This window comes from Salvelinus fontinalis, chromosome 17 (assembly GCF_029448725.1).
Source record: "Salvelinus fontinalis isolate EN_2023a chromosome 17, ASM2944872v1, whole genome shotgun sequence".
NCBI classification, from domain to species: Eukaryota; Metazoa; Chordata; class Actinopteri; order Salmoniformes; family Salmonidae; genus Salvelinus; species Salvelinus fontinalis.
Window position 1 is genome coordinate 14,541,583 of NC_074681.1, and position 12,840 is coordinate 14,554,422.

Consider the following 12,840-nt stretch of genomic DNA (forward strand, 5'->3'; position numbering starts at 1 on the left):
CAACTGACAACATGGGGATGCAAAATTTCAACGTAATAATATGAAATGCCAAAAACACGTTTTTGAGATGGACCATACCTCCAGTTAGAACCCGAAAGATAGAACTGAAACTTACCAGGGAAGCATGGAGTGTATGGTGCCTGGTTAATCGCAAGTAAATGTGAAATTGTATGTTTTTGCAGACAGACAAACGGATGGGCCAATACAGCAGATAGATCAGTGGAGGCTGCTGAGGGGAGGACGGCTCGTGATAATGGCTGGAATGGAGTCAATGGAATAGAATGGCATCAACCACATGGAAACCTTGATGTGTTTGATACCATTCCACTGACTCCATTCAAGCCATAACTATGAGCCGTCCTCCCCTCAGCAGTCTCCGCTGAGATAGATTAATATGGAGATAGGCAGACCAATAAGACAATACCTATTTTGCACTTATTTCATAGTAAGACATTACGCAAAGGCAAGATAGAACAAACAGTTAATTATAGCAAGTCCAAACCTTTATCATTAGCCTTTTATTATTTTAAATAGTGTAGTTGTTTTTGTAAGAGTGATACCAGGATCATAAAGGTATGATAAATGTAAAGTTATATTGTGAGATGAACACCAAAAGAATGTTGGGCATCATTGAAACATTGCCTTGTATTAAACAGCATATCAGATATTTTGGAAACTAACTTGACTGCCTCTTTGATTAAGTAATGTATATTTGTTGTGACTAAGCTGCCACCAGTGTTGTGAGGGGTTGAAACACAGTGTATCGTTAGTATGACCTATCACATTCAGCTTTTACAGCGCCAATTTATCTACATTTTGAAACAGAACTTTCACAGCTCTAAACATTATTCTGCAGGATTTTTCGGGCAACTTCACATCCTCAATTTACCTCCTTTACAATCCATCACAAATGTCTCCACAAGAGCCATTGACGTGATCTAGTCAGCCTGTGCTTCTACACTCTCTCCCACTGTGGATGGTTAGCTATGGAGGCCTCTTCGGTGCCAAGTCAGACCTGGGTTCAAATGTTATGTGTTTTAACTACAAAACTTTGTCTGGGCTTGGATGAGCTTGCCTGGCGCAATCAAACTAATAGAATAGTCCAAAAAGTCAAAACCCGCCCACCTGGCACTCCAGGCAGACTCCATCAAAACATTAACATCTTTGAATTAAAACAAATACCATTTGAAGCCAGGTCTACTTGGGTGATCTCATCGGTGAGTATATGCTTAAACATGATAGGGTTTCGCCAAGCTGAGAGGGAGAAGTCTATATTGTTGGAGCAGTCGTCATGGCATCGAGGACCCCCGACCAAGCCTTTCAGACACATGGGATCCCCACTCCCCACTGTAGTGATTAAGAGACAAAGAGCCAAGGGCCACACATGACAATTGAGCGGGTCTGGGGCCCCAATATAAACCCCCAGATGTGTCTGTTGTAAGACTTCCAGTCTGGAGGAGCCACACATGCCTGTAGGTATAAATCAGAATGACTTTTTAAGGAAATCAATCTGGATGAAAGGAATATTCCCTTATGTTATGTGTTAAGTCCAAAAATGGTTGGTCTTTTTTGTAAAATTAAGTCGGGAAAAACTTTAAAGATAAGGATTAGTGAATGTTTATGGCTGTATATAAACAGTATCAAAGAGACATGATTATATTTTACAAAGCTATTTATGATGAATGCAGATTTATCTTTGCTAATACAGTTAACTTCTGATTACATTTACAGTGGGTCCATGAGGACATAGAAAGAATAATAATATACTGTACATACAATATGAATACTGTATATCATTTAGTTTGAGCAACCTCACAAAATCAGAGGAAATCCTAAAATAAATAGCACTATAGCTCCCTAATTGTATTTACCTCGTGGATGTCCGATAAGCAAAATACCATTTAAAAACCATTAGGATTGTTAATACCTTCCTGTCCTGAACAGCCACAACAAACCCCTATAGCTAGGAGGATGTTTTGTAAACAAAATGGTAAGGGGAAACACCAGAAGGAAACCCTTTGGACATCAAATTGGTCTGTTCTGCAACACAATCTCTGAAGAAAACGCCATACCATCAAACGCTGGCCGTTTGAAGACCGCGAGTTTAATTAAGAGTCGCAGCCTGCAGTTTAAGGCCATCCTTTAACCCCATAGCTCATCGCAAGCCTACTCGATGGTAATATAGCACCTGCATTGCCCCTAGTGGGAAGTACGAAATTGTCATGGAAATAAAATGACACATCATGCCATAATTTTACAATTTCAAATATGCCTAAATGCGCCATAAATGGCCTATTTTTCAAAATAAAGCGCATTTGACTATTTTCCAAAAAATATAGTAAGAGTGCAGTGAATAGCACTCGTCACGTCCATTTATATTTTTTATTTGTTTTTATTGGTCCCACCCAGTGGTGGGAATGGGTTGAACCAGGCTCTGGACGGTTTTTTAAGTGAATTCAAGGATTTTACATTGGTGAGTTCCCTGAGTGATTTTTTTGTATTTTCACCGCTGGTCCAGTATATCTGGTCCCTGACAGTTACATAAGTTTCAGTACTGTCTGGGTCAGCCCAGTCTGCACCGACATGCACCCTCATTAAGAGCTAGCCGATGATTGTAATTTGGAACCTTTGAGGGAGACTGCTGGGTTCCAGCCATCTTATTAATGTGGAATGCATTAAATACCATCCTGTTCCTATATTGTGCACTACTTTTAATGGGCTATGCTCAAAAGTAGTGCACTCTATAGGGAATAGGGTGCAATTTCAGACGCAGCCATAGTCTTTATCTGTGAGTTCTGTACTCTTTGTGACATGTCATGATCTGGCAGCCCATTCTGACGAGAGGTATTTTTAGAGAGGTTTCTTTCTGCTTTTGTAATCAAGAGGATCTACTCTATTCATTCAGGTCTTTGGTCTCTGTTGCCTTTTACACACTTGGAGCTAGAGTGTGAAGCCACTGTGAAAAATGGCCGATCTTAGTCTTAAATTGTACTCTCATATTTTGAAGAATTTGAAGAAATTTTGAAGAAAATCTGTATTTTTGCCTTGCTTTTCTGTTCGTTTTTCTATTTGTTCAACTTGTTAAAAATGAGTCTTTAAAAGAAAACATTGTTAATGACTGGACTCTTAGTAGATCACTGTCTTTGCTTTGACAAAAAAAACTACTAGGGTGTTGTAGGAATTTCTCCTTGAGCACCAAATGCCTCCCAACAAAATTTCAATGAACCAATTAGATAGGTTTGAGCAATTAGCAAAATTAGTTCCTCCACTGTCACAAAATGTTTCATGGGTCAGTAGTGTCTGTGTTGCCTGTCTCACAACCCCTAACCCCTCAACATGTAGGTTCAGCCATCAACAAAAAAATATATCCCACAACTACTCAGATTATGGTTTGACACCACTTCCCTCAACAGTAACATTTTTGAATAAAGTCTCAAAAATAGCATCCTGGTCAGCACGTATGGGTAGATTACTTTCGAAATGTAATTCATTACAGTTACTACCCACTGGGCGCAAACTGGTTTAATCAATATTGTTTCAATATAGATTTCATGTCACAATACATTGACCAATTATGTCAAAAATACATTGGATTTGAAAAAAGTCATCAAAGTAAACTATTGTTTTGAGGGTCAAATTTAAACCCACAGGATTGTCATCATGGTAACCAATTTTCAACATAAACTCATCAAAAAAAGAAACGTCCTCTCACTGTCAACAGCATTTATTTTCAGCAAAATTAGCATGTGTACATATTTGTATGAACATAACAAGATTCAACAACTGAGACATAAACTGAACAAGTTCCACCAACATGTGACTAACAGAAATGGAATACTGTGTCCCTGAACAAAGGGGGGGTCAAAATCAAAAGTAACAGTCAGTATCTGGTGTGGCCACCAGCTGCATTAAGTACTGCAGTGCATATCCTCCTCATGGACTGCACCAGATTTGCCAGTTCTTTCTGTGAGATGTTTCCCCACTCTTCCACCAAGGCACCTGCAAGTTCCCGGACATTTCTGGGGGGAATGGCCCCAGCCCTCACCCTCTGATCAAACCGTTCCCAGACGTGCTCAATGGGATTGAGATACGGGCTCTTCGCTGGCCATGGCAGAACACTGACATTCCTGCCTTGCAGAAATCACGCACAGAACGAGCAGTATGGCTGGTGGCATTGTCATGTTGGAGGGTCATGTCAGGATGAGCCTGCAGGAAGGGTACCACATGAGGGAGGAGGATGTCTTCCCTGTAACGCACAGAGTTGAGATTGCCTGCAATAACAACAAGCTCAGTCCAATGATGCTGTGACACACCACCCCAGACCATGACGGACCCTCCACCTCCAAATCGATCCCGCTCCGGAGTACAGGCTCATTCCTTCGACTATAAACGCGAATCCGACCATCACCCCTGGTGAGACAAAACTGCGACTCGTCAGTGAAGAGCACTTTTTGCTAGTCCTGTCTGGTCCAGCGACGGTGGAATTGTGCCTATAGGCGACGTTGTTGCCAGTGATGTCTGGTGAGGACCTGCCTTACAACAGGCCTACAAGCCCTCAGTCCAGCCTCTCTCAGCCAGTCTGAGCACTGATGGAGGGATTGTGCGTTCCTGGTGTAACTCGGGCAGTTGTTGTTGCCATCCTGTACCTGTCTCGCAGGTGTGATGTTCGGATGTAACGATCCTGTACAGGTGTTGTTACACGTGGTCTGCCACTGCTAGGACAATCAACTGTCTGTCCTGTCTCCCTGTAGCGCTGTCTTAGGTGTCTCACAGTACAGACATTACAATTTATTACCCTGGCCACATCTGCAGTCCTCATGCCTCCTTGTAGCATGCCTAAGGCACATTCACGCAGATGAACAGGGACCCTGGTCATCTTACTTTTGGTGTTTTTCAGAGTCAGTAGAAAGGCCTCTTTAGTGGCCTAAGTTTTCATAACTCTGACCTTAATTGCCTACCGTCTGTAAGCTGTTTCACAGGTGCGTGTTCATTAATTGTTTATGGTTCATTGAACAAACATGGGAAACAGTGTTTAAACCCTTTACAATGAAGATCTGTGAAGTTATTTGGATTTTTACAAATTATCTTTTTTTGCTGATTTTATTGTATACAAGGTTTGTCTATGTTGGATTTGTACCTTTGAAACAATGTCAGATCTTCAATGTTATATTCGATATTAAAAACAAACAAACAAACGGTAGGATGGGCAGCACCTCCTACTGGAGAGTAGCTCTATCTACAGCTATCCATTTGGTCTCTCATCCAGTTTTAATCAAGCCCTGCTTTGAAATTTGCCAATGACTACCAATATGCTATCTTGAGAATTATTATTTCAGAGATCTCTTAATAACTAAATAGATTCGTTTTAGTTTAGATGGAGACGTGAATCCAACATTTCAATCATTAATTTGTAGATTAACTGGATATTGAATTTCTATATCAACATCAACATTTGAAGGAGATGTATCTTCTGCTTGGGTAGTTTTATCTGTGCCACTGACTTAGTCTGGCTTTAATTCTAGTTTGTCTACAAAGTAATAAATGATACTGTAAATTTGATTCCTGTCTCCATCTCAACCAGAAATAAAGAATAGGATTAAGCCATTTTGTAATACAGTAAATAGCCTAAAGTTAAGGCCATTTTACAAAATAATGTAATGGTATTTATTCAACCTTCAAATGAGTAAGACAGGTTACTGTTGCTAAATGTCTTATGTAATCATAGAAAGTGTGCATGTTCAAGATAACATGCAAGGTCACAGGTCTGTGGAGATCATCACATTTGCTATAATAATCTGTGATGAATCTTGAACAGCATTGATCATTTGCACTATGTACTTTTAATGTAATCTCATCTGCAATTCAGGTCATTTAGTTGTGCTATTAGAAGACGCACAGTGATAACACATTAAGCGGTTGTATAAATAAAAAAAATCTGACATTGTTTCCCATTTGAAATGCGTTGCGCTTTTAAATGGTTGAAAGCTCAGTGATGACATATTTAGATGACAAACCAAAAATTAGATATTGTTTTTCCATTGGAATTTGGTTGTGCTTTTAGATGACTGAAAGCATAGTGATAACACATTGTGAATTCAACAAACTTCTCGTTTTCTTTTTAAGTGGGTGAATAAAGATTGAAATCTCATTGATCAACATCTCAACCAAATATTACCAAAATGTCCACGTTGAAATGACATGGTGTACCCAGTCGGTAGTTACCTGTCCAAAATTGTAATCAGTAACGTAGCTTTTGGATTAGCCAAACTGAGAAACGGAATCTGATTTACTTTCAGTACATTTTGGATTACTTTCCCCTTAAGAGGCATTAGAAGAAGAAAAAAAGGATCCATCTGTCACGGCCGTTGCTGGAAGAAGACCAAGGTGCAGCGTGGTGAGTGTACATTTTCTTTTATTTGTTAAAATGTCGCCAACAAAACGATAAACAATACAAAAACGACCGTGAAGCTTACAGGGCATAAGTGCCACTAACAAAGTCAACTTCCCACCCCGAAAGGAGGGGAAAGGGCTTCCTAAGTATGGTTCCCAATCAGAGACAACGATAGACAGCTGTCCCTGATTGAGAACCATACCCGGCCAAAACATAGAACTAAAGAAACATAGAAAACAAAACATGGAATGCCCACCCCAGATCACACCCTGACCAAATCAAATAGAAACATAAAAAGGCTCTCTAAGGTCAGGGCGTGACACCATCAGACATTTGGTGTGTCATCATAGTTATCTCTGAAAACAGAAAGGTGGCCTGAACTTAGTCACTGTCACTAGCTGGCTACCTCCCAGTTACTCATCTCTGCACCTTAGAGGCTGCTGCCCTATGCACATATACCTGGAACACTGGTCACTTTAATAATGTTTACATACTGTTTTACCCATTTCATATGTGAGTACTGTATTCTAGTCAATGCCATCCTATTCAACTATTGCTGTACATACACTATTCTATCCACATATTTTTCAGATATACTATATATTCTATCCATATACTGTCCATAATGTCTATACATCCCATCACACATAGAGTGCATTCGGAATGTATTCAGACCCCTTGACTTTTTCCAGATTTTGTTATGTTACAGCCTTATTCTAAATTGGATTAAGTAAAACATGTCGTCAATCTACACACAATGCCCCATAATGACAAAGCAAATGGTTGCACATTTATTACAAATAATAAACAAATACCAAATAAAGAACAGGATTCTGGGGAATAAGGATTGACTGACCTTCATGTCTTAAAGTAATGATGGACTGTTGTTTCTCTTTGCTTATTTTAGTTGTTCTTGCCATAATATGGACTTGGTCTTTAACTAAATAGGGCTATCTTCTGTATACCACCCCTACCTTGTCACAACACAACTGATTGGCTCAAACGCATTAAGAGGGAAAGAAATTCCACAGCAAACTTTTAACAAGGCACATCTGTTAATTGAAATGCATTCCAGGTGACTACCTCATGAAGCTGGTTGAGAGAATGCCAAGAGTGTGCAAAGCTGTCATCAAGGCAAAGGGTGGCTACTTTGAAGAATCTAAAATATATTTTGATTTGTTTAACACTTTTTTTGGGGGGGGGGGGGGGGGGGGTTATTTAATTGTTCTGATGTCTTCACTATTCTACAATGTAGAAATTAATCCAAATAAATAAAAACCCTTGAATGAGTAGGTGTGTCAACATTTGCCTGGTCCCAAGCTGCGCCCCTACCCAGTCATGTGAAATCTATAGATTAGGGCCTAATTTATTTAATTTTACTGATTCCTTATTTTGAACTAACTCAGCAAAACCTTTGAAATTGTTGCATTTATATTTTTGTTCAGTGTGTGTGTATGTGTATATATAGATTTTATTGCACATAGATTTCTATCAAATCATGTTGAATAGCATTTATCCAGATGTATTCCCAAGAAGTTAGCAAGCAGTTGCCAATATGATGTGCACACTGAATCTCTCTTTTTCCCACTATGGGAACAAACTCACGTGCATGTCTGTTCAGGGACAGGTTAGGGACCTGTGACTCAGGTCAACTCAGCAGTGAATTGGCCTCTTTGGAGGCTCTGCTGTGACCCAGTCACTGCTGAGTTGATGTGGAAATTCAATTATTGATGCTATTCACTGGTATAGAGACATCTTAACAGAGAAACATATCGACAAAGCGCACACTATAATATTTGAAGATGGGACTTGGAAATATGTTTCAACAACACCATAGTTAGAAATCCCAAGCAACAAACCTTGTGGACTCTCACCTTATACTGTAGTCATAAAGTCCTGCTACTGTAGATGTCTTTATGAATGGAGAAACAAAGTGCCTCTGAGTACAACTTCCCTCTGTCCTACTACAGCCTGTTCTTCACCACTACTTCTGAAAGTCCAGAGAGAGAAAAAAATAAGTAAGTGCAGGGAGTATGGGAAACGAGAGGGATAGGAGGGAGGAAAAGAGGGAGAGGGAGACCAGTAAAAGAGTGAGGGAAAGGGGGGTGAAGAAGAAAAAAAGCCTTTTGGATTTCTCCCTTCCCTTTCACTTTTTAGAACCCGCCTCCCTTCATTATCAGCAGCAGCCTTATAAATGCAGCCTGTTGATGTTGTTTGTGAGTTCCACTGACACCACTCTACATCATATCAGATAAGACCACCATACGCCCAGGCTGCAGCCAAGATGAGAGAGTTCAAGAGCAAGGCATTCTGGAGGGCCGTACTGGCCGAGCTTGTGGGGATGACCATGTTCATATTTCTCAGCATCTCAGCTGCCATTGGGAACTCAAACAACACCGCTCCTGACCAGGAGGTGAAGGTTTCTCTGACCTTTGGTCTGGCCATCGCCACGCTGGCCCAGAGTTTGGGCCACATCAGTGGAGCCCACCTGAACCCAGCTGTGACACTGGGCATGCTGGCCAGCTGCCAGATCAGCGTGTTCAAGGGGATGATGTACATGGTGGCTCAGATGCTGGGCTCTGCTCTGGCCAGTGCTATTGTCTACGGAACCCGGCCAGAGGCAAATACTGCACTGGGGGTCAATGCTGTGAGTGGCTCATTTTGGCTCATTTGTTTCAGAATACAAATTTGAATATATATGGTTTATGTGTGTCCTTTTCAATTAGAAATGTTTGCTTTCAATTCCATTTTATGGGAAGTGTTTGAACTTTGTGTGCAATTTCTTGATAAATGTATATTGCATCTCATAGTTGTTGACAAACAGTAATGCATGTGAACCTGCATGCACTGCATTGAGAAAATAGTTGATTGAACTTAGTTCAATTTAGTTTGACTCAATGATTTTTGAAGGGACTCAAATGGGATGTCATTCATGTTTGATTAGAGTGAGCTTGGATGCACCGGCTGCAAACTATTGACTAACAGAATCATGTGATGTTTTTTTATCATCACACTAACTCATAATAATAATAGGTGCTTCTGCTGTTCTCTAGTGAATATAGGATGTACAGCTGCATGGTAGTTACTTTCCCATGCCATAAAAAACCCTCACATGCCTCCTATAGACACCAAGTTATATGGTCTTTTAAGCTGTTGATACAGAGGATCATCACATCTATTGCCATTAATGGAATTCTAAATTATGTAAATTGCACATTAGCAAAGTCTGTAAGAATATGATCAATTATCAACATCTTTCAATCATTCACAATTTCAATGAATGAATAAACTAAAACTTGCTCAGACTTTGACAAATTATAGCGAGACTATCAGCCTGTTGAAAGTTTACATAGATTTCAAATTAGATTTTTTTCTCCTCACCCTGCACTTCACAAGGGAAGCCTTTGCTTTGCCAGCTATTTAGAATAGCACATAGTAGTTGAGAAAAACATCCATCACGCTGATGCACACTGACAAATTGTTTTTGTTTGTCTCCCCCTCTGCCCCTCTCCTTCCCCCTCGTAGCTAAATGGTGTCAGTGCCAGCCAAGGCGTTGGCATCGAGCTCTTGGCTACCTTCCAGCTGGTCCTGTGTGTCATAGCAGTAACTGATAAAAGGCGGCGTGATGTCACCGGCTCTGCCCCCCTGGCCATCGGACTCTCTGTTGCTCTGGGACACTTGGCAGCCGTAAGTTACTTATAGTAGTTTGTCAACAAGGTATCTCCTCTGACACATGCATCCGATTAACAAAACATGGATTTTGAATGTGTTGTTGTGACAAATCACCATTGAATTAAAGCTTAATTTTACTCAGTGCAAATGTTGACTGTTGAATTTACCCCTCAGACCCTAGGCCTAATCCTATAACCATAAAGGATTTATATTGATTTTACAACAGATCGTCTCATCCCTCATATTGTCCTAAGATATTTATCTTGTTACTGTGTACAGATCAGCTACACAGGCTGTGGTATCAACCCGGCCCGATCCTTTGGACCAGCTTTGATCATGAATGATTATACAAATCACTGGGTAAGTGGAGATGGTGTGTTTGCAGGCACGTGTGTTTGCAGATTCCTTGCATTTAGTGTGACATCAATTCCATGACTAGTAAATTCAATAAACTTGTAAAATGATTACCAAAGCTGAGCTACTTTCAATAAAGTGGTTGCTGAGTGACAGCATCTCTATTGTTTTATTGTAAAGTCTAATAAAACTATTGAAAGCAAAGTTAAAGTTAACCCTGTAATATTTGTCTTAAATCTGTTCTTCCATTGATTCATTGATTGATTTCTTTGCACCATGGCAGGTGTACTGGGTGGGGCCAATGAGTGGAGGTGTGGCAGCTGCTCTGGTCTATGACTTCCTCCTGTACCCCAAATCTGAGGACTTCCCTGAACGTATGAAGGTTCTTGTTAGTGGCCCGGTGGGAGACTATAATGTTAATGGAGAGGAGGCTGCAGCTGTGGAAATGTCATCAACAAAGTAGTGTTGTCATAGCAACACCATATAGTGTATAGGACTTTAGATTGTCTACCTACAGTATACTCCTGTAAAGCATTGACATTTCCTTTAGAATGGCAGCAGTTGAATTGTTATTTCAAAATAATGATAAAGAATTTCAAATAATAGGAGCATTTTTTTTTTGTTGTGAAGTATTAGGCCTGTTTCATTGAAAATCACACCACTGAACTGCCGATTTAGTAGCTAAATTGTCACTTGACTATCACAGGAGGTTGGTGGCACCTTAATTGGGGAGGACGGGCTCGTGGTAATGGCTGGACCGAAATGAGTGGAATGGTATCAAATACATCACACACAGGGTTTCCATGTGTTTGATACCAGTCCATTTACTCTTTTCCGGCCATTATTATGAGTTGTCATCCCTTCCGCAGCCTCTACTGTTGAGTATTCACTTCAATTTCTAAACGACTTTAACAAGAGTTGTTGGAACATCTTGCTCTTTGTTAAAATATTTCCCATATCAGTATTCTATATAGAGCTATTTGTTTTTGTATATTTTCTATGTACCTGTTTATGTAAGAACTTTTTATTTCTTGATGTATATGTATTTCTGTGTGCACTCTTGAATTGTATTTCACTTTTGTACGTAAATAAAACAACAGATGTTAACAGATGTTCCTCTCTTGGCATTTGTCTCCTCATAAACTGCTTACTTTAGCAATATCCAGTCTCCACATCCAAACAGTACCCTTTCAATTTTTGGACTAGCCCTCTCATTAGAACTTCAAAGCCAAACACTTTGGGGGCTCCCGAGTGTCGCAGCAGTATTAGGCATTGCATCTCAGTTCTAGAGGCATCACTACAGACCCTGGTTCGATTCCAGGCTGTATCACAACCGGCCATGTTTGGGCGTCCCATAGGGCGGCGCACAATTGGCCCAGTGTCATCTGGGGTAGACTTACCAGGTTAATGAAAAATTTGGCTGACACAATCTATTTAAGTTTATCTCAGAAGGTGGGGAGAGCTTGAGATCCTGATAGAAATATATTTTCAGTAAACTTTGCACTACTATCTAAACTAGACCACAGCAACATCACTGTTTAGGTTCAGGACCCGTAGACCTTATCATCACTGTCCTCTTCAGTCTATTTCCTTATCTAAAATCGCTGTTAACAGGCTGGTGTTTTTTTCCTGGAATCCACTGCGTGCATGAGCCAGTAAGTTTACGGAAAAAATATGAGTAACTTTTAACACACCCCAGTCTTATCTGCATTTTATGTGGTTACAAAAACTAAAAGCAGAGAGTATTAGTGTAAAAGGTCTGGGTGTAGCTGGTACAGAGGAGTCAGGCGCAGGACAGCAGAGATGAGTAATGAAAGTAACTTAACTCAAAATTACCAAATACATGTAGAAATACCAAGCCCACACAAATGGACCGAAAAACATAAAACAAACACACACAAAAACCATGGGGAAAACAGAGGGTTAAATAATGAACATGTAATTGGGGAATTGAAACCAGGTGTGTAAAACAAAGACAAAACAAATGGAAAATGAAAAGTGGATCGGCAATGGCTAGATGGCCGGTGATGTCGACCGCCGAATGCCGCCCGAACAAGGAGAGGGACCGACTTCGGCGGCAGTCTTGACAATTAGAGACAATATGAGATTCAAAACATGATTAGAAACAATTGTAAAGTTTTTTGTTTCTGTTTTCTTCTTTGGGTAGGATGAACCATAAATCAGAGGTGTGGGCGTGACTGGTTTCTCATTCTGACCAACCTTTCTGATATGTCTGTTGTAGAGGTCGACTTCAAGTCTTCATAACAATTGGAAATCGGTATTTTTGGGCGCCGATTTGCTTTTCAGATTTTGCTAGGTGTCATGGGAATTATGACTCGCACTTTGGTTGTCAAGTCTTACCATGCCCATTATTAAAATAGAATTTCCTGCATATAGAAATTAAAGTTTTTGTTTTCAACATT

At 40.2% G+C, this 12,840-nt stretch overlaps 1 protein-coding gene across 1 annotated transcript; it reads left to right on the forward strand.

The window, feature by feature from the left end:
• Positions 1 to 8,575: 8,575 nt before the first annotated feature.
• LOC129813752 (aquaporin FA-CHIP-like) lies at positions 8,576 to 11,528 on the forward strand. The gene is made up of 4 exons (XM_055866248.1): positions 8,576 to 9,038; positions 9,917 to 10,078; positions 10,343 to 10,423; positions 10,701 to 11,528. The coding sequence occupies exons 1-4, from the start codon at positions 8,676 to 8,678 to the stop codon at positions 10,878 to 10,880; spliced, it is 786 nt and encodes a 261-aa protein (XP_055722223.1). The 5' UTR covers positions 8,576 to 8,675; the 3' UTR covers positions 10,881 to 11,528.
• Positions 11,529 to 12,840: the final 1,312 nt, after the last annotated feature.

Excerpts from the sequence above, each read along its gene's own strand:
- LOC129813752 (XM_055866248.1), top strand. The coding sequence starts at position 8,676 with ATGAGAGAGTTCAAGAGCAAGGCATTCTGGAGGGCCGTACTGGCCGAG. Across the intron at positions 9,039-9,916 it reads CTGCACTGGGGGTCAATGCT|CTAAATGGTGTCAGTGCCAG; the intron begins GTGAGTGGCTCA and ends TCCCCCTCGTAG. Across the intron at positions 10,079-10,342 it reads CTCTGGGACACTTGGCAGCC|ATCAGCTACACAGGCTGTGG; the intron begins GTAAGTTACTTA and ends TACTGTGTACAG.